This window comes from Sycon ciliatum, chromosome 1 (assembly GCF_964019385.1).
Source record: "Sycon ciliatum chromosome 1, ocSycCili1.1, whole genome shotgun sequence".
Classification (NCBI taxonomy): Eukaryota; Metazoa; Porifera; class Calcarea; order Leucosolenida; family Sycettidae; genus Sycon; species Sycon ciliatum.
The window spans coordinates 20,133,255-20,155,329 of NC_088643.1; the positions used below are offsets into that span (position 1 = coordinate 20,133,255).

General features: G+C 47.5%; 1 protein-coding gene across 12 annotated transcripts in view; it reads left to right on the top strand.

The window, feature by feature from the left end:
* Positions 1-22,075, top strand: part of LOC135817235 (uncharacterized) — a 138,040-nt gene that overhangs the window by 36,145 nt on the left and 79,820 nt on the right. For 11 of the 12 annotated variants that reach the window (XM_065330415.1, XM_065330451.1, XM_065330429.1 and 8 more), the window contains exons 50-67: positions 1,071-1,187; positions 1,354-1,458; positions 1,717-1,821; positions 2,485-2,589; positions 2,843-2,947; positions 3,113-3,217; positions 14,096-14,238; positions 14,586-14,647; positions 15,193-15,443; positions 15,736-15,810; positions 16,728-16,832; positions 17,087-17,191; positions 17,355-17,459; positions 18,368-18,510; positions 18,848-18,909; positions 19,669-19,919; positions 20,462-20,536; positions 20,926-21,294. In XM_065330415.1, coding sequence (XP_065186487.1) covers positions 1,071-1,187; positions 1,354-1,458; positions 1,717-1,821; positions 2,485-2,589; positions 2,843-2,947; positions 3,113-3,217; positions 14,096-14,238; positions 14,586-14,647; positions 15,193-15,443; positions 15,736-15,810; positions 16,728-16,832; positions 17,087-17,191; positions 17,355-17,459; positions 18,368-18,510; positions 18,848-18,909; positions 19,669-19,919; positions 20,462-20,536; positions 20,926-21,294 — 2,388 coding nt within the window. The remainder of the gene's footprint in view (positions 1-1,070; positions 1,188-1,353; positions 1,459-1,716; positions 1,822-2,484; positions 2,590-2,842; positions 2,948-3,112; positions 3,218-14,095; positions 14,239-14,585; positions 14,648-15,192; positions 15,444-15,735; positions 15,811-16,727; positions 16,833-17,086; positions 17,192-17,354; positions 17,460-18,367; positions 18,511-18,847; positions 18,910-19,668; positions 19,920-20,461; positions 20,537-20,925; positions 21,295-22,075) is intronic. The other variant, XM_065330390.1, reaches the window with a different exon arrangement.

A 22,075-nucleotide genomic window follows, 5' to 3' on the forward strand; every position in this document is an offset into this window, starting at 1 on the left:
GTCAGTGTTTGAGGCTTTGCCCTTTTCATGCATGAAGCCAAACACACATAGACATGCAAAATGTAGTTGAACTTGTCTTGCTCATTGCCAGAAAACTTCATTGCCAGAAAACGCTTTACATAGGTCTTCCTGGTAGAGGATGAGAGCGTTGAAAAGAATCTTTGCAAGATGACTTAATTTCCTATTGAATTGCCAAAATGCCCCCCCCCCCCTCAATTCCCAGCGTCTGGGTAGACTTGGCATGATCCCATACCTCACCACACCACAGTAAGTGGGTGAGGACCAGGTTCTGAAAAAGATATGAATAGTATCAGGTATCAGACCAAGGATCCAACTGCATTCACCCCGTGTGTGTGTGGGAAGGTAATACTGGGTACTGACTACTGACGTTAGCCTGAGTTGCTGAATCAGAGTGCGCACATACACCCAAACACCTGCACATACACCTGCACTGTACATCCATAAGCCAAGAGCATGCATCCATACAACTTGTAACACCTGTGCAGACAGACATACACACAGAGCAGGCAATACATTGTAGACACATGGCGTGCAGTGGCAGTACAGGGTTGTGTCCTACCCCAGGGGGTTCTACTCGGACTCATCCAGCTCGATCACACACACACACTCGAGGCCATTACAGATTTCAGTACTTCTCGAACTCCATATCCGAAAAAGACCAAGCTCACGTGCGAGCATGCGCACTACATACATATGGTCCATGTCCAGGACATGACACAGTACAGGGTTGGTGATATGTCGTAACCTTGCTGGATGGTTTATCTTCCACTGGCGCAAGAGACAGCGACCTGAAGACCTTACCCAGACAGGAGCTCCCCATCAAAATAGTGGATCTACTGACAGGCCAGCATGATGGCATGCACCTAAACCTCAAAACTCGTGAGATGTGCGGCAACATTGAGTGCACTCTTCACATGACTTGCTCTCTGTGATGGACTGGGTGTCGAACATTGATACTCACTGTGATGGGCTGGGTATCCAGAATGATGTTGTTCATTTTGTGCGCTTCAAAATGTGATTGCCTTTCCTGCCATTGTTGCCTTTATCAGTGTCCAGAGAGGTCCGATGCCGGGACCTTGTGTGTGATATTCCGCAATGCGAGCGTCTGGGACTGGTTGTCAACTACACCACTGAAGCCTGCTGTCCCATCTGCTCCCCACCTCCTGGTAAGCTACACATTAGGAGTGTTCTCTTGTGTTGATTGTATTCAAAGGAGAGGCTTTGCATTTGGTTGAACGGACAACACAGCTGCTGATTAAATTCTCCAATTTTCAGGAATGTTTTCAATATGTGGAGATTGTAAGATGCGTTGTGTATGCCTTTGTTTATTAGATCCATGTGCTGGAATAGTGTGTGATATTCCACAATGTGAACGTCTTGGACTGGTTGTAAACTACACCAGTGGAGCGTGCTGTCCCATCTGCTCCCCACCTCCCGGTAAGTCGGCACGGCATTCGCGGTTAGATGTCAGCTAAATGCTCGATAACTGCAATAGCAGGTCGACTCTCGTATCGCGGTTGTAGAAATAATAATACACCACCTGATTAGAGTTGTGTCAGGTCCCCATTTCCCATACATTTTTAGTCGCACACCCTATCCCCTGCTAGCCTGCTGAATAAATTCTCAACCTTTCAGACAAGAGGATTTTGAGTTGAGACTATGAGATGTGCTGCTCTGTATGCCTTTGTCAATCAGATCCATGTGATGGAATAGTATGTGGTATTCCACAATGTGAACTTCTTGGACTAGTTGTCAACTACACCAGTGGAGCATGTTGTCCAGTTTGCTCTCCACCTCCCGGTAAGCTACACATTCTAGGAGTATTCTCTTGAGGCGATCGCAATTGGTCTTGCATTTGGTTAAGTGAACAGTTTTAAGACTCCTGTTGACTATATTCTTAACTGTTTAAGCAATACGATTTTTTGGTTGAGATTACCGCACTCACTCAATTACAAGCCAGGGTCTTCTATTTTTTTTAATGGCAATTTTGAGGAGGGAAGGAAATTGTTTGGGAACACATGTTCCGCAAGTTGCACGCTCGAAAGTCCAAACAGCAATGACATGCAAGAAACATTGTACAGGATTCTGAAGGGCGCGTGCCCACGTGACTCGCGCATGCATGCAGGTTGGGCCAGCTCGCTGGGCTGGCTGGTAACTCGCGTTAGCATGCTAACGCTCATATATTCAAAGCAACTCGGCCTCGGGTTAGTTCACATGCACAGTGTCAACCAGGCTATATGAATGTGATGTTTTCTACGCACTTCACCTGACCCAACATGGCACTGCCTGGCCACTAGACGCGCTGCTAATAGTAGTCCTCGATTCTATTCAAGAGGGGTTTGTATTTTCAAGCAGTCGTTGCATGGGGGATGCTGTTATCCAAGAGCGGCTTTTACTCGAGAGGGCTTCTAATCGAGTGAGTGTGTTTTAAGATGTGCTGCTCTGTACGCCTTTGTGTGTCAGATCCATGTGCTGGAATAGTGTGTGATATTCCACAATGTGAACGTCTTGGAATGGTTGTCAACTACACTAGTGGAGCCTGCTGTCCAATCTGCTCGCCACCTCCTGGTAAGTCGGCACGGCATTCGCGGTTGGATGTCAGCTAAACGCTCGATAACTGCCATAGCAGTGTCACTCGTGTATCGCGGTCGGAGCAATGATACTATGCCACCTGAGTTGTGTCAGGTCCCTATCTCCCACACATTTTTAGTCGCACATCCTTTCCCCTGCTAGCCTGGTGAATAAATTCTCAACCTTTCACGCAAGAGGATTTTAAGTTGAGACTATGAGATGTGCTGCTCTGTATGCCGTTGTGAATCAGATCCATGTGCTGGAATAGTGTGTGATATTCCACAATGTGAACGTCTTGGACTGGTTGTCAACTACACTAGTGGAGCCTGCTGTCCCATCTGCTCACCACCTCTTGGTAAGCCAATCATTCCTGTAGTCTTTTGTGTCTATCATATTCGAATGGGAGGTCTTGTATTTGGTTGAATGGACAAGACAACTGCTGACTAACTTCTCAATTTTTCAGGAAATCAACTGTTATGTAAGGATTATAAGATGTGTTGTGTGTGCTTTTGTGCATTAGATCCCTGCGCTGGAATAGTGTGTGATATTCCACAATGCGAGCGTCTTGGACTGGTTGTCAACTACACCAGTGGGGCATGCTGTCCAATCTGCTCACCGCCTCCTCGTAAGCCTACCATATCAAAGAGTGATATTGATGAGTTTTAGGAATTGGCTTGCGGAGTAATACAATAATTAATAATTAAAATAGCCAAAACCCATTAGCATCCCTCACCTCGCAACAGTGCAACCATGTGTTGGATTAAGCTGGGAGTGCCGATATGAGCAACTGCTTCTAACATTGAAGCAAGCGTATGCTGACTCTGCTTGGAGCTGCAATAGATGGCTCGCAGCCAGGCTGCAAAATGACTCCGAGTAGAGCCACCAAATGCTACATATAGGTGTGTTGTGTCCTACCCCAGGTGGGTTCTACTCGGACTCATCCAGCTCGATCACACACACACTCGAGGCCATTACAGATTTCAGTTCGTCTCAAACTCCATATCCGAAAAAGACCAAGCTCACGTGCGAGCATGCGCACTACATACATATGGTCCATGTCCAGGACATGACAATTTCCCCCTCACTAGTTGAGGCGAAGCATCTAGAACTATGCAATAGTAAACATATCAAGATGCAATCACAAAACTCACAACTGCCGAGACATAATATTTCATGATACACTATACACCATATATACACCATAAATATGAGCCCCAGCCGGCAGAAACCTGAACATGTGTAATTTTTTCAAAAATTATTTTTTCGCTCGAAATTGATTTAACACTATTAATCATTCAAGTTATCAAGTTTGGTGACAATCTGATGAGCGAAAGCATGGAAAATAGAGTTTGAAGTCACACAGGTCAAGATTCGGTACAGTGGGCGCAGCATCCATGCCCAGTAACTCCATGCAAGTTGATCCTACAGTTTCTGATTGTGATGTGGAACAGGTACATGTAAGTAAATAGAATGCAAGTCAGGCTTGCCTTCTTGGTGATGCAGGCATGAGTAGTTCAGAAGTGTGACGATATTCCGTATACACCACTACCTTCTTTACAACACCAGAGTGCGAAACGATGATTGGTGGCTGGCCTTCCAAATTGTGTTCAGGGACCTCTGTGCTGCCAGTTTGAGCGTTGTCCCAAAGCTTGCCATACTGATAGATGTACTGACCAATACCACTGACATCCACTCCCTTGCACACTTTCACTCAGACCATGATTTCAGCATAATTGTATTTCAATGATATGAGCGAATATTCGCGTTTTCTACCACGTGAAGATGTTGCCCCAAAGCGTTCAGCCGGTTTGACTTTTTTGGGATCGCCTTTCTCAGCACAGGCAGCAGCCAGCTTGGCGTCGTCTGGCAAGGTAGAGTACTGATATTACTACGCTCTGTTTTGCGCCGTGAGAAGCCCTCCATCAGTGTCTGCAACATCATTGTTGTCGATGTAGAAATACGGATCGCTCAGCGGGTCGACATTCAGCTTCTCCTCGCAGTCGCTATTACTCCAGCACTGACTATCGTCGCCATCAGTATCCAGTGTCGATTTTATGAGGGCTCTTCATTGCTATGCAGATGAGACTCGCCACTGCTGGACAAACTCAGCGAGGTCGCCACCAAAGAAATAATTCCGATCGCGAACTAACTTTCAGCGCCGCTTCGTACAGGGAGTCTCATGCTGACTACTCTGGACATAAGTCCTTGTCGCGACACCTGTCGCCATCGCTGTGTCTAAACTCAACCTCCGTGTGACGAGCTCTCACCTAGCGCTAAAATCAATTGACCAGAGACATTTGAAGACACTTGAAACTCCTTTGACAACAAAGACACCCACTCGATCGAAAAAAAATCTTCAAAAGCCAGCTCACTGCGCGTCCCAAACTTTGACGTCACATTTTGATGATTGATATCAAGTACACAAGTGCTGGTTTTCGCTGGCCGGGGCTCATATATAATTATTATACAATATCCAGCAGAGTCCAAAATATATCATTAAAACTCCACAGACTAGAGTAGGTCTATATGAACTGTGTGTTCTGAACGTCAATCCTTGAAACGAACTGGTCGAACAGTAGCGCGGGTTGACCGTCGTTCAGCTTGCGGTGACGACGTCTTGCTGTAGCTGGCACGTGAAGTGCTAACCGACGCAGACTCACTAGTACCGGTTGTTGCTGAGACCGGCGCGCCTAGCTCCGCTGCCGTGACACTGGCGTCGTTGTTGCTGAGTGACGGCTGTGACGGAACCTGAGCTGTTAAATTTGCTCCACTCTGCTCAGACGCCCTTGCATCGAACTGAGGGATTTGCCGAGGACGGAGCTGGTTGCGATGGCGTTTCCACATTGCATCACCGACTTGTATCTGATACGTCATCGGACTGAGAACTGCCGTGACCACGGCTGGGGCCCACTTATCTCCTCCTTTGCCGAAATTCAAAGCCAGGACAGCTTGGCCGCACTGAAATTCCGGCATGTGCTCCAGATTGTTCTCGTAAACCTCCACGCCCTTACGCCCTTCCATTTTCAAACGATCATATTTGATGCGAGGTTGTCGCCCCATCAACATCTCGGCCGGTGTTTTTCCATTCGCCTGTGGGGTAGTACGATGCGAGAGCAAAAACCTCTGCAACTTTGAGTGAAGTTGCCCTGGTTCCTCATCCATGACTTTCATTTTGCTCTTGAAAAACCCCACGTACCGTTCTGCCATTCCATTGGTGGCCGGATGGCCAGGAGCGGTACACGTGTGATGAATTCCATTCTTCCGCAAGAACGTTTGAAATTCGTCGCTTGTGAACTGTGACCCATTATCCGTGACGATATGGTTTGGCAGGCCGAAAATAGCAAACACGCGTTGCAAAGCCATTATTGTTGACGCTGACGTAGCATGGGACGACGGAATAACGTCAATGTACTTGGAGTAAGCATCCACCAACACCAGGAACATTTTGCCGAGAAACGGTCCTGCAAAGTCAAGATGCAGTCTCTGCCACGGTCCTGCCGGCCATGTCCAAGTTGCAAACTCTTTCGGGGGATTCTTGGCATTGAGTTGACATAGGGCACACTGCTTGACCGTCGACTCGATATCTTCGTCGATTTTAGGCCACCAAACGTATCTCCGAGCCAACCGTTTCATTCTCACTACCCCAGAGTGTTCTGAGTGTAGGTCATTGAGTAGGATTACTCTCAGGGAGTCGGGCATGACCACCCTTCCATTCCATAAAAGGATGTTGTCCTCCACTGACAGTTCCCACCGTTTAGCAAAGTAAGGAAAGAGTTCTGGCTCTGACACTTCCTCCCAACCATTAATCGTGAAATGGAGTACCTTCTTCAGGACGACATCCCGTTTCGTTTCCGCCGCTACAGTAGCAGCCCTGATGATTTCAGATTCTTCTTGAACAAACAACACCTGTTGTTCAACCATTTCATCACGAGTAGGATCGCCACTCATTGGCTTGCGCGACAAATAGTCCGCAAATACATTCTTTCTGCCCGGAATGTACTCCATTGAGTAGTTGTATGCCGACAAAACCATCTTCCATTTTTTCAGCCTCGAAGATACCAGAGTAGGCACTTTCTCTGTGCAGCCGAACAATTTGAGTAATGGCTGATGATCCGTTCTCAGCATGAACGTCCGTCCCAACAGATATTGACGAAATTTGGTAACTCCAAACACCAACGCCAACGCCTCCCGTTCGATATTGGAGTAGTTCTTCTCCGCTGACGAGAGAACACGAGACCCGTACGCTACAGGACGAAGCTCGCCCGATTCGTCCTTCTGAAACATTACCGCACCGAGACCAATGCCCGAAGCATCCGTTTGAAGGATCAGATCTTTCTCCGAGGAATAGTGAATGAGTACTTCACTGGAACACAGTGCAGCCTTTATTCGAGAAAATGCATTCTGCTCATTTTCCTCCCATTGCCATTCAGCAGATTTCTTCACCAGATTGTACAGAGGTACCATTATTGTTGCGAAATGAGGTATGAACCGTCGCAAGAAATTCGCCGTTCCAATGAATGATTGAAGCTCGTTAACATTCGAAGGAGCCTTAGCGTCCCGCATTGCCTCAATCTTATCCGCTGTGGGAGCCACACCAGCACTAGAAATCGTGTGACCCAGGTAGGAAATCTCATCCATCATGAAATGAAACTTACTGGGATTAAGCTTCATCCCGACCTCCTGTAGGCGACGTAGTACCCTGATCAGGTTGTTGTGGTGTTCATCCTCATCCTTCCCAGTAATCAGGATGTCATCCACATAGACGATGCACCCAGGCAGATCTGCCAATATGGATTCCATTGTGCGTTGGAAAATTGCCACTGCCGAGTGAATGCCAAACGGCAATCTCACGTATTCATACAACCCCTTGTGAGTAGAGATTGTTGTGTACGGCCAAGAAGCTGGATCAAGCTCCAGTTGGTGATAGGCTTGGGAGAGATCTAATTTGGTGAATTTATCTCCCCCCGACAATTTCGCTAACATTTCCTCAATAGTAGGTAGCGGGTAGTGCTCCAAATCAGACTTGGCATTGATTGAGCGAGAGTAATCAGCACAAATTCGGATACTACTGTTGCGTCCCCGGCTCACAGTGACCGGACCCCGAAATCACTACGAGCGGCGACTGAATATAGACGTGTGGCCTCACGACAAGCCCAACACAACCCAGGGGCCAACCAATATAGCTGGCTTGGTCCAAGTTCAACCCCACACGATCAACAGACAAAGACTGTTAGTTTTACGTTGTGAGTAGTATCAAATCCGAGCTCAAAGTAAACGAAGACAGAGAGCTGAGACCGAGTCTCGACTGCTAGACTAGACTAGACTAGACTAGACTAGAACTGAACTGAAGTAAGAAAGAGAATGAGAGCTTCTTTTATAGGGTGCTTCAGAGATATATGGCGTGATCATTGCGAGGTAATTCCAGCAAATAGCAGAACAAGTCAAACCGGAATGTGCGCAGCCAGTCAGCAGAAATGCAGAATATACGTACGGTGATCATTCGAGAAGAAAGAGAAAGAAAGACATCGAGAGAAGAAAGACCAAATTGGGACGTGGGGAGCCCGCTCACCCACGTCAGAGTACAATGTGAGTATATGAGGGTCACGTTGGGGAGCCCGCTCACCCAACGTGCCATAGTTCAGCGGCTTCTTATGGTACATGGTAAGTCCTGCTGCATTCTTGGTCTTGCTTGCGTGATACTCTGACGTCTTGCGCGGTGACGGTTTTGGTTCTTGCACACGCCTCCTGTCTTGCACTTAGCTCTTGTTATACAATGTCATATTAGTCTTGGCTCTTTGCACGAAGCGCCGAGGCATCGTGGAAACCTGTAGAACGTCGTAGTGACGTGGTTTTGCACAAAGCCTGGAATCACATTTCCAGGAAGTGAAGCACTTCCAGGAAACGTACAACGCGAGAACCTACCTGACCAGGTTCCGGCCTTGGATCACATGATGTGTCATGCCAAGAAGGCATGTCACCTACGTGGGAAAGCGCGTGTCGCTCAACCTACATGCTAAGCACGTGGGACAAGACACTGGCCAAACAACGTTGTACTAAAAGGGCGTGACAGCTCAGCACAGAGCTGCTCACTACGTAGATCCTGCTGTCACAGGACTAACAGGCAGCAGTTGTCTTATTCTGGGACGTGACATTTCCCCCGCCGTTGAAGAATCACGTCCCCGTGACTATCCTCGACCGATATGGTAGTGGGTGAGATACCGCGACGTTGCCAGTGTCATCCACCAGGCTCCGCGACGGATACAATAGGTAAGTCAACTGGAGATGCAGGATGCAAGTCCAATCCACCACAGGTTTTGGTGCGAACACCATGTCATCAGCCGAATACAGCATATCACTCGTATCGGGCTCATACGACTGAACAATATCACTGACTGCTCACGAGAAAATACAATTCCTCGCCAGGTGCCAGGCACATAAAGCATTCACTCAATCCGATGGTGCTACACAGTTGTGAAACCAGATCGGTAAAGAGCTCGTAGTAAAATCCATCCGGTAAGGAGCAAATTGGGACCTCACTCGCAACAACTCATCATCCCCAGATGAGTCTCGCCTACCAGGCTCCTCGACACAGGGCGTCCCCTGGTCAGCCAACACTGTGCCCGAGGGATCCAGATCCAAATCATCCTCTCCCACCACAGCCTTTCCACTTCAGTTCTAGGACCTCGTCCTATATGAAGCGCAGACCATACTTCTTCGGCCCCAGGAATCCCATCCTGGCCTGTATGGTCACCACCGTCCCCTTCTCCGTTGCTCACTACGCAAGCTCATCACCACCAACCGAAATTGGCTACAACTGACCGATCCGGGCGCCTCATCCACAGAGACCAACTGACTCCTCTGAGCCGTACACAACCCGAACCGGTGCACAGTTCAGTCATTTGTTGAGGATGCAAAGGCACCCATCAACATCACACTTTCACAGGACACAGTTCCCTCTGCAGGAAACTGGTCAACTTTCACCAAGCACAAGGACCGCGAAGAGTAACGAGTATACACTCCAGCACATACTAGTAGGTCATGTACTGTCCGGCCATCCTCTCCACAAACTTTTTTTTTTCACAAACAGAACGTCTGGAGAATGAAGATCGACAACAAGGTCAGAACTCGCCATCCTCGCGACATGATCGTCCAGAGCATTCGCAGATAAAACTGCTTCCGCCAGCACCAACGCTGGGCGTCACAAATCTTCGTCTGGTGCGTCCGGCGACACGCAGAACGAGATTTGAATTCGTCCACAACCAGCGACGTGGTCTGCATCCTCCCATCGTTTCAGGCAACTTTCAGCCATGAAACAACCGGTACGGGTCTTCAAACAGCACTCGCCATTGCGCGACTGAGAACAAACTGAGTGCAAACGTCAGTAAGGCCTCATCGTTGAAGAGACGACTTGTCAAGCTTCAAGAGCTTCAAGCGGTCTCAACAAACACCATGTCCGAACAGTGGCGTTTTCTTGTCGAAACTTGAAAACTGCACTGCACTACTCCGTGATCCAGTCGTAGTGACTACTTTCACAACGCTCCGTAAAGAGGACCCAAGCCCTGTTTACGGCTCATGTGCGTACACATGGTACACGGGTTCACGAACCCTTCCATATCTGAAGCTGAACAACGCGCACTGCACTCGTACTTGAGAACTGCCTGAATGCAAACAACTCCTCGATCGATCGTGCAACCGACAATAAATTTCGCACCTTGGTGTCCGCCGTGTAGTCCGCAGAAAAGCAAGCTCGTCGTGCACTACGAACTCGCACTACAGCGCTACAGGAACACGAGGTACGGAACGAAAGCCAGTGCTGGATCCGAAAGAGAAACGCACTCGGAGTTTTCTTCGTACCAAGTTGGAGCGTCCAACACTGCTGTTGCTCTGCCACGTCTATCGCCAAGAACCTGCCATCAGAGACAAGGTTGTTCACGAAAGACTGCTGTGGACATCGCGTCGTTGCAGTTACGGAGTGAGGAGAACTTAGACCATCCTGGTCACAGCACCAAATGTTGCGTCCCCGGCTCACAGTGACCGGACCCCGAAATCACTACGAGCGGCGACTGAATATAGACGTGTGGCCTCACGACAAGCCCAACACAACCCAGGGGCCAACCAATATAGCTGGCTTGGTCCAAGTTCAACCCCACACGATCAACAGACAAAGACTGTTAGTTTTACGTTGTGAGTAGTATCAAATCCGAGCTCAAAGTAAACGAAGACAGAGAGCTGAGACCGAGTCTCGACTGCTAGACTAGACTAGACTAGACTAGACTAGAACTGAACTGAAGTAAGAAAGAGAATGAGAGCTTCTTTTATAGGGTGCTTCAGAGATATATGGCGTGATCATTGCGAGGTAATTCCAGCAAATAGCAGAACAAGTCAAACCGGAATGTGCGCAGCCAGTCAGCAGAAATGCAGAATATACGTACGGTGATCATTCGAGAAGAAAGAGAAAGAAAGACATCGAGAGAAGAAAGACCAAATTGGGACGTGGGGAGCCCGCTCACCCACGTCAGAGTACAATGTGAGTATATGAGGGTCACGTTGGGGAGCCCGCTCACCCAACGTGCCATAGTTCAGCGGCTTCTTATGGTACATGGTAAGTCCTGCTGCATTCTTGGTCTTGCTTGCGTGATACTCTGACGTCTTGCGCGGTGACGGTTTTGGTTCTTGCACACGCCTCCTGTCTTGCACTTAGCTCTTGTTATACAATGTCATATTAGTCTTGGCTCTTTGCACGAAGCGCCGAGGCATCGTGGAAACCTGTAGAACGTCGTAGTGACGTGGTTTTGCACAAAGCCTGGAATCACATTTCCAGGAAGTGAAGCACTTCCAGGAAACGTACAACGCGAGAACCTACCTGACCAGGTTCCGGCCTTGGATCACATGATGTGTCATGCCAAGAAGGCATGTCACCTACGTGGGAAAGCGCGTGTCGCTCAACCTACATGCTAAGCACGTGGGACAAGACACTGGCCAAACAACGTTGTACTAAAAGGGCGTGACAGCTCAGCACAGAGCTGCTCACTACGTAGATCCTGCTGTCACAGGACTAACAGGCAGCAGTTGTCTTATTCTGGGACGTGACACTACCATCCGATTTCAGTACTGGCACAGTAGGCGATGCCCATTTGGAGTGCTCAACTTTGCGAATAACTCCCTCTGCTTCCAATTTCTCCAAAGCCTCCTCGTACTTCTCCGTGATAGAAAACGGGACGGGACGCGCCTTGTGGAAAATTGGATCAGAATCATCCACTCTCAGGGTGATTTGAGCCGACCTCAGCTTGCCAACCTGAGTCGTATCGAACAGCTCCTCAAATTCCTCAATGAGAGCTCTCCTCCTACCATCCATTTGAACATGATTGACATTGACAATCTGTTTCCACGGTAGAGTAAATTGGGACAACATATCCCTGCCCAACAATGACGGACCACCATTATCCACCACACGGAGTAGTGTTGGTTTCTCCACACCATCAATGCTGACATTGAACTTCCCTTCACCAATACATTTGATTTCTGCCCCAGAAAAACCGGTCATGCGTACACTCGGTTTGGTTAAATTTGTACGAGACACCCCAAGTGACTCAAAATCATGGACAGAAATGATTGAAATGCCACTGCCCGTGTCGATTTCCATTACAACAGGAACATCATTCACAGCAATTTCCAATTTGTAGGAGGGCACAGATTTGCTCTTCAATTCGCCCTGATCCGAAATGTGGAACATTGGCATGCACTCAAGATCAGCAGATTCATGCTCACCTGCGTCATCAGTCACAACATTGTGCACCGACGCGCCTGACGTGGATTTCTGCCGACAAACACGCTCCAAGTGCCCCTTCCTGTGGCAGTGACGACACTCAGTGGCCTTGTGTTTGCACTTATCCGCCAAGTGTTGAGTAGACCCACAGCGGTAGCACAATCTCTGCTCTCGAGATTGATGAGAAACACCAGACTGCGCCTGCGAACGCGATTCCACTGGCCGGTGATTCACCTTGTGCACTTCCTGCTGAGAGGTCAGCTGCACGGCCGCGCGCGCAGCCGATTCCTGCGTCAAAGCTAGTTTGACGATGTCATTGAACGACTGTGCCGAAGTATCTTCTTTCGTCAATAAGAAATTTCGAGTGGATGAGCTGCTCAAGCCAGCAATAAACTGGTCTCGAAGCGCTCGATCGAGGTGATCAGCAAACTCACACCTCACAGCCAATCTCTTCAGACGAATGATGAAATCCGCAGTCGACTCATTTTCCTTCTGCTTCAACTGATGGAAATTGAACGTCGCCGAAACTTGCGAAATTGCAGGTTGAAAATTCTTCCTCAAAAGATCGCAGATCTCCGACAGTTTCTTGTCAGCTACTTTCGCTGGCAGACAGAGGCTCCTCAAAATCGAGTAGACTTCCGCAGACAGCAAACTCACTAATACAGCCTTCCTTTTCTTGCTGGCAGCCAACTTGTCTGCAGCATTGGCCGAAGCAGCCACGGTTCCAATATCATTGGCAAAGAAATAGAATTCAAGTCTTTCCTCAAACTCTTCAAAGTCGCCGCCGGTAAACGGCTGAAGCGATGATATCCGAGCCATATCTTCGTCGCCAGTTGTTGTGTCCTACCCCAGGTGGGTTCTACTCGGACTCATCCAGCTCGATCACACACACACTCGAGGCCATTACAGATTTCAGTTCGTCTCAAACTCCATATCCGAAAAAGACCAAGCTCACGTGCGAGCATGCGCACTACATACATATGGTCCATGTCCAGGACATGACAAGGTGTGCCGATTACCAATTGAGAGCGTATTTTCTCATGGACTAAAAGATTACATGTATGTACCAGAAACGGGAGTTGAGGTAGTGGGTGGGAGGGTGGGAAGAAAATCGTGTCAGAACAAATGCTCCGCACATTGCGAACTCGAAAATCTATCTGTGATGCAATTGCAAGAGACATTGCGCGGTGCCTGCACGCAAGTCGGACCAGCTTGCTCGGCTGGCTGCTAACTTGATAGCATGCTAACGCTCATTCATCTATGAAGATATGAAGCTTTGCACAGTTTGACCAGGATGTAGTGTTGTTTTCACGATATGCACACCTAGTATAACTTACGTGGGAGACACCAACAAGTCAGGGTGCCACTTTCCAGTGAATAGACTGTAGTGCATGGCACCAATATCAACGCCTGTTTTCTGTGCATAGTTGCACAATATACGAATGATATACTAAAGCTGGTCATGCAGGGGCGTCGCACACGGTACGGTCACTACGGTATTGACCGTACCACTATTTGCCCCAAGTACCCCGTGATGCAATAAAATGCACTGATGTGGGCTCTAAATTTCCAAATGTTTCGGCTCGGCCACCCCTCCCCCACGGGTAAATTGTACTTCAGATGGCTGACCGTACCACACTAAATCACCTTCCGACGCCCCTGTCATGGCTAATAATAAAGGAGTGTTTTGAACACTGATCATGGTTTCATATTGTGCTACTTTCCACTACTTTTCAGTATCCGGCGGATCCTTTAGAAGCTCTTTTGTCAATGCTGAGTGGAACGTTCTGCCGTCCGGACGCGTGGCGTTCCGCCTATCCACAAGCGAAGACCCGTCCACAAGATATGTTGCGTTGGGTATTTCCAATGACCGCTTTATGGTATGTTGAAGCTTTTCAGTGCCATGCAAGTGCACATTTTTACCGATACCACACATACTGGTGAATGCAGCTTGAGTGTTGTTCTTTTGCTACCATGGTCAACAACATTGCTAACTACATTGCTGGTGAATGAAATCCAATCGCTTGAATGTGAGTTGCGCCCTGAGCCAGTTCTAATCTCCGTGTTTGCAGGCCTAGGGCTACATAGCGCCTAGCGTGGCATAGGCGCTTGATCAGATTCCATTGAGCAGCACTGCACCGTCTCAACTGTGTTGTGGTGAGATCCAATCTACGTGTTTGCGATAGTCTACGGTGGTTGGTTTTGTGCTTAACTGTCTATCCTGCAGGTGGGCAGCGACATTGTTACAGCATTCGTTGATGGCAGCGGAGTGCCTTCTATCCAGGATCGGTAAGCGACCAAGCAGAACCAAAGGACACGGTCACTTGACTGCCTAGTACAATTGCAAAGAGGAAAAGTGATAGCGCGGAGTGTGGACATTGGTCTAAACCTACACACCTAGTTACAAAGAGTGTCTTTGTTACCAATGATCTTTCCAGCCATGTTCAGCTGCACCTAGCTTGATACATGTAGTAGTGGGTAAGGCAGTGGGTATAACTGGAGTGAGAAATGATGAGGCTGTTGTAATACATGACGTGCATGAAGCACAGCATGACGGTTTTCGACCGGAAGGAACATCTGGGGTTGGTCTTCTATAAAAAAAAGACGCACGGCACAAATTATGATAGAGGTATTCTCTTTCAAAGGTTTATCTCCAGTGACCACTTCACCTCTCCACCAATGTGCACACTCACTCACAAGTTGCAGTGATATTAGGAATGGCAAAAGCACTTACCGCTTTTACTAATTGGCAAAAAGCACCATAATGGTAGCCTAGATTTTTCCTAGTACATCAATTCCTGTTATGTCTATTTCATTGTGTGTATCACATACAGGTGGGCTAGAGGTCGGACTAGACCAGGCCTGGACTCTGACAATCAAGTGTCTGATGCTAGTGTGTCCCAGAGCGGTGGGGTGACCACGTTCTCATTCACCTTGCCCTGTATGAGTTCGGACGCCATGGATATTCCTCTGAGTGGCGATCACTACTTGCTGTTTGCTCTCGGTCCAGTAGTCAATAGCAGACTTGTGTACCATGGCGGCGCAGCACGAGCTTCCACTAACGAGAAAATAACCATTGATTGCAGTGAGTTTGGTACAGCCGTGCGGCTCTAATCAACTTGTACACATTTCATTGCCACGCATATGTACCATAAATTGTTGTTGCTTCATCCCGTGGCACTGGAAATTAGTATGTGCTATAGTAGAGTCTTGACGGGCTACACACAGATACCAGCTTGTAAGGTATATTGTAGAATTGCAGTGTCCAGGATAGAAGTTGAATGATTGACATGACATAGCAATATCAACCTCTTGCTTACGAGAGCTCTTGTATTATTTGATCTCCTTGTCTTCCTTGTTCTATGGTTTGGAACCAGGCGCTGCTATTCCGCAGCCACCCGGACCTTCAGAACAGCCAGGTGCACCAGGCGACCCGCCAACACAACCTTCAGGTACTGAATGCCGGTTTAATGTGCTGGTAGTATGAATTGGGCGAGGAGAGATGATGTACGTGTATGTATGGATTCATGGACTCTCCAAAGTATGTATTGGTGGTTTTAACCCTCTACCGTTTGTACGTACAAATTTCGACCGCTCGCGGTTGATGACTTCTATTCGCACAGCGCTGGACTGGTTCACCGCCGATAGCTGGGATTTTCCTACTGGTAGCCAAGATGTACGCGCAGAGGGTGCCATCAATTCTTTTGTGTGATGCAATATAAAAAATCGCGGAAATCGCGACTTTAAAAATGCGCTTTTGGAAAAGTGCGTACCCTGCGACCTTTGGCCTGCAAATGTTTTCAACTTTTGTTTGAGCTGGCCTCACAACTGTCTGCCCTGCTGTGCAAGCCGTGGACGTGAAGCAAGCTCTTTCGCTTCTGGAGACCCTTCCTGATGACCCTGTTGCTGCCTCAGCCAGCGAAGATGTACAATACGATATTTTGGTTGAGATTACCGTACTCACTCAATTACAAGCCCGCAGGGTCTTGTATTTTTTTCAATGGCAATTTTGAGCAGCTTCTATTCGAGAAATGCTTTTATTGTTTCAATACATACCAGTATTCCAACCAAATCCCTAAAATTGTAATATTCAAAGCAACTCAGCCTCGGGTTAGTTCACATGCACAGTGTCAACCAGGCTATATGAATGTGATGTTTTCTACGCACTTCACCTGACCCAACATGGCACTGCCTGGCCACTAGACGCGCTGCTAATAGTAGTCCTCGATTCTATTCAAGAGGGGTTTGTATTTTCAAGCAGTCGTTGCATGGGGGATGCTGTTATCCAAGAGCGGCTTTTACTCGAGAGGGCTTCTAATCGAGTGAGTATGTTTTAAGATGTGCTGCTCTGTACGCCTTTGTGTGTCAGATCCATGTGCTGGAATAGTGTGTGATATTCCACAATGTGAACGTCTTGGAATGGTTGTCAACTACACTAGTGGAGCCTGCTGTCCAATCTGCTCACCACCTCCCGGTAAGTCGGCACCGCATTCGCGGTTGGATGTCAGCTAAACGCTCGATAACTGCCATAGCAGTGTCACTCGTGTATCGCGGTCGGAGCAATGATACTACGCCACCTGAGTTGTGTCAGGTCCCTATCTCCCACATATTTTAATCGCACTTCCTTTCCCCTGCTAGCCTGGTGAATAAATTCTCAACCTTTCACACAAGAGGATTTTAAAAGTTGAGACTATGAGATGTGCTGCTCTGTATGCCTTTGTGAATCAGATCCATGTGCTGGAATAGTGTGTGATATTCCTCAATGTGAACGTCTTGGACTGGTTGTCAACTACACTAGTGGAGCCTGCTGTCCCATCTGCTCACCACCTCCTGGTAAGCCAATCATTCCAGTAGTCTTTTGTGTCTATCATATTCTAATGGGAGGTCTTGTATTTGGTTGAATGGACAAGACAACTGCTGACTAACTTCTCAAATTTTCAGGAAATCAACTTTTACGTAAGGATTATAAGAAGTGTTGTATGCTTTTGTGCATTAGATCCCTGCGCTGGAATAGTGTGTGACATTCCACAATGCGAGCGTCTTGGACTGGTTGTCAACTACACCAGTGGGGCATGCTGTCCAATCTGCTCACCGCCTCCTCGTAAGCCTACCATATCAAAGAGTGATATTGATGAGTTTTAGGAATTGGCTTGCGGAGTAATACAATAATTAATAATTAAAACAGCCAAAACCCATTAGCATCCCTCACCTCGCAACAGTGCAACCATGTGTTGGATTAAGCTGGGAGTGCCGATATGAGCAACTGCTTCTAACATTGAAGCAAGCGTATGATGACTCTGCTTGGAGCTGCAATAGATGGCTCGCAGCCGGGCTGCAAAATGACTCCGAGTAGAGCCACCAAATGCTACATATAGGTATGCCGATTACCAATTGAGAGCGTATTTTCTCATGAACTAAAAGAACACATGTATGTACCAGAAACGGGAGTTGAGGTAGTGGGTGGGAGGGTGGGAAGAAAATCGTGTCGGAACAAATGCTCCGCAAGTTGCGAACTCGAGAATCTATCTGTGATGCAATTGCAAGAGACATTGCGTGGTGCCTGCACGCAAGTCGGACCAACTTGCTCGGCTGGCTGCTAACTTGATAGCATGCTAACGCTCATTTATCTATGAAGATATGAAGCTTTGCACAGTTTGACCAGGATGTAGTGTTGTTTTCACGATATGTACACCTAGTATAACTTACGTGGGAGACACCAACAAGTCAGGGTGCCACTTTCCAGTGAATAGACTGTAGTGCATGGCAGCAATATCAACGCCTGTTTTCTGTGGGTTCTTGACAAACCCGACACTGGAAATTTGCGATTCAAAGTGTCAAACCCCCTGTCATTACAGTGTGAATTATTTGATTCACCCTCTTTCTGTTTTCAGGGAAACATAGTTGCACAATATACGAATGATATACTGAAGCTGGTCATGGCTAATAATAAAGGATTGTTTCGATCACTGATCATGGTTTCATATTGTGCTACTTTCCACTACTTTTCAGTATCCGGCAGATCCTTTAGAAGCTCTTTTGTCAATGCTGAGTGGAACGTTCTGCCGTCCGGACGCGTGGCGTTCCGCCTATCCACAAGCGAAGACCCGTCCACAAGATATGTTGCGTTGGGTATTTCCAATGACCGCTTTATGGTATGTTGAAGCTTTTCAGTGCCATGCAAGTGCACATTTTTACCGATACCACACATACTGGTGAATGTAGTTTGAGTATTGTTCTTTTGGTACCATGGTCAACTACATTGCTGGTGAATGAAATCCAATCGCTTGAATGTGAGTTGCGCCCTGAGCCAGTTCTAATCTCCGTGTTTGCAGGCCTAGGGCTACATAGCGCCTAGCGTGGCATAGACGCGCTCGATCAGATTCCATTGAGCAGCACTGCACCGTCTCAACTGTGTTGTGGTGAGATCCAATCTACGTGTTTGCGATAGTCTACGGTGGTTGGTTTTGTGTTTAACTCTCTATCCTGCAGGTGGGCAGCGACATTGTTACAGCATTCGTTGATGGCAGCGGAGTGCCTTCTATCCAGGATCGGTAAGCGACCAAGCAGAACCAAAGGACACGGTCACTTGACTGCCTAGTACAATTGCAAAGAGGAAAAGTGATAGCGTGGAGTGTGGACATTGGTCTAAACCTATACACCTAGTTATAGAGAGTGTCTTTGTTACCAATGATCTTTCCAGCCATGTTCAGCTGCACCTAGCTTGATACATGTAGTAGTGGGTAAGGCAGTGGGTATAACTGGGGTGAGAAATGACGAGGCTGTTGTAATACATGACGTGTATGAAGCAAAGTATGACGGTTTTCGACCAGAAGGAACGTCTGGGGTTGGTCTTCAATAAAAAAAAGACGCACGGCACCAATTATGAAAGAGGTATTCTCTTTCAAAGGTTTATCTCCAGTGACCACTTCACCTCTTCACCAATGTGCACACTCACTCACAAGTTGCAGTGATATTAGGAATGGCAAATGCACTTACTGTAAATATACAAATTTTCGGCAGCTATTTAATTTCGGCTATATTCGGCACCGACCCAAAACGCCTAAATTAAAACGCCGATGAAATTTTTCACAGCATCTGTCGCAATACCATGTCCTCTACCCCACGCCGAAAATAAATCGCCGCCGAAATGTCAAAAATCGTGAATTGCCGAAATTTTGGAACGCCGAAATTTTGTAAATTTACAGTACCGCTTTTAGTAATTGGCAAAAAACACCATGATGGTAGCCTAGATTTTTCCCAGTACATCAATTCCTGTTATGTCGACTTCATTGTGTGTGTATCACATACAGGTGGGCTAGAGGTCGGACTAGACCAGGCCTGGACTCTGACAATCAAGTGTCTGATGCTAGTGTGTCCCAGAGCGGTGGGGTGACCACGTTCTCATTCACCTTGCCCTGTATGAGTTCAGACGCCATGGATATTCCTCTGAGTGGCGATCACTACTTGCTGTTTGCTCTCGGTCCAGTAGTCAATAGCAGACTTGTGTACCATGGCGGCGCAGCACGAGCTTCCACTAACGAGAAAATAACCATTGATTGCAGTGAGTTTGGTACAACCGTGCGGCTCTAATCAACTTGTACACATTTCATTGCCACGCACATGTACCATAAATTGTTGTTGCTTCATCCCGTGGCACTGGAAATTAGTATGTGCTATAGTAGAGTCTTGGCGGGCTATACACATGTAGTAGACGGACTTTCTACCGTATAGTGCGTTATATTGTGTACGTCGCGTGTACATCATGTTGGCGCATGCGCGTGTTGCTGTGGTGTAAAAAGTAGTCTTCGTTTTGAGTTCGTCTTGTCTAGTTGTGTTTTCGTCGTCGTGTCAATAAACAGTCTTCTAAATGTAGTTATCGTCGTCCCTTTTGAATAAGTGTGGAGATGGCACGGGACTGGGAGCAGGTGGAGAAAGGCCAGTTACTACAACACAGATACCAGCTTGTAAGGTATATTGTAGAATTGCAGTGTCCAGGATAGAAGTTGAATGATTGACATGACATAGCAATATCAACCTCTTGCTTACGAGAGCTCTTGTATTATTTGATCTCCTTGTCTTCCTTGTTCTATGGTTTGGAACCAGGCGCTGCTATTCCGCAGCCACCCGGACCTTCAGAACAGCCAGGTGCACCAGGCGACCCGCCAACACAACCTTCAGGTACTGAGTGCCAGTTTAATATGCTGGTAGTATGAATTAGGCGAGGAGAGATGATGTACGTGTATGTATGGATCCATGGACTCTCCAAAGTATGTATTGGTGGTTTTTAAAGATAGACAGCATCGTGTCGAAACAGAACTCTCCTGAGCTAGAACATCCAGTGAGCTAATTACATATGATGAGCTCTCGAAAAAAAAGAGTTTCATTGGGTGGTCATGGAGTTAGTGTGAATGTTCACTATTGTAAGTACATGATGCGATGCACATCTACGTAGATGGGGTTTTCATACTGAAACCTATACAACAAGTAGAATGACAATGTGTTCTATATCTCGTCTGCTACCATAACCAGTAGCATTTCCTTGATGGACTGTGTTGCCGTTGTTACAGGCTTTGATATCAGTGCTGATGGCGTGACGTCAACATCATTCGATCTACTTTTGCCAGGAGAATATCCTGGAGCATCTGATTGGATGATCTCTGTTCAGGGTGGACATGAGCCATCAGCGACGACATGCACTGTCCCACCCAGTACAAGACGATATACTGTATCAGGTCTACGACCTGGAACTGAGTATACCACCGTCGTCAGACCAACAGGCGCACCTGGATTTGTAATGTCCCGAATAGTTTTAATGACACTTCCAGACATAGGTCCACCACAACCACCGGTTACTCAGCAACCAACAGGAGGAGCCCCTGGTGATGGAGATAGACCAACTCAAGGTGCACCAGGTGATCAACAAACACCACCAGTCGGTATGTTTTCGTTTGTTTGTTGAAAACGTTTTGAAAACTCTTGCACTTTATGCATGTGCATGTACAGTGAAATTTGAATGGGCACCCTGCACTTAACCCTGCACTTAACCCTGCACTTAACCCTGCACTTAACCCTGCACTTAACCCTGCACTTAACCCTGCACTTAACCCTGCACTTAACCCTGCACTTAACCCTGCACTTAACCCTGCACTTAACCCTGCACTTAACCCTGCACTTAACCCTGCACTTAACCCTGCACTTAACCCTGCACTTAACCCTGCACTTAACCCTGCACTTAACCCTGCACTTAAAGGGGAAGTTAAGGCAAAAATTAAAATTTCACCAGTTGTAGTCTTCGGGGTGCTGAGTCGAATGGTCTTGGTCCGAGAAAGCTGAGACGCTCCCTTCCTACTTGAATCCCAATCGAACTCGCGCACTTCCACCGAAACTGGGTGACTGCGCCCTACTAGATGGGGATTTGTATGCAAAATGTCACTAAAAGCGCCATTTCGTTCTTATAAAAGCACGGATGACCGCGATTGGCCCATATGTTGTAGTCTTTTGGACGCTGAGTCGACTGGTTTTGGTCCGAAAAGGCTGCGATGCAGCGTTCCTCCTTTATTCCCAATCGAACATGGTTGAACAAGTGGTCACATGCTCCTGCGTACACCAGTCAGCTGGTCACCGTGCCTGCAGGGTACAACTTACTAGCCTGTTTGACCTTTTTTGGGTGCAGTCCTGTCACTCGAGTTGAACTCGAGTTGAACCTTGGTGTGAAAA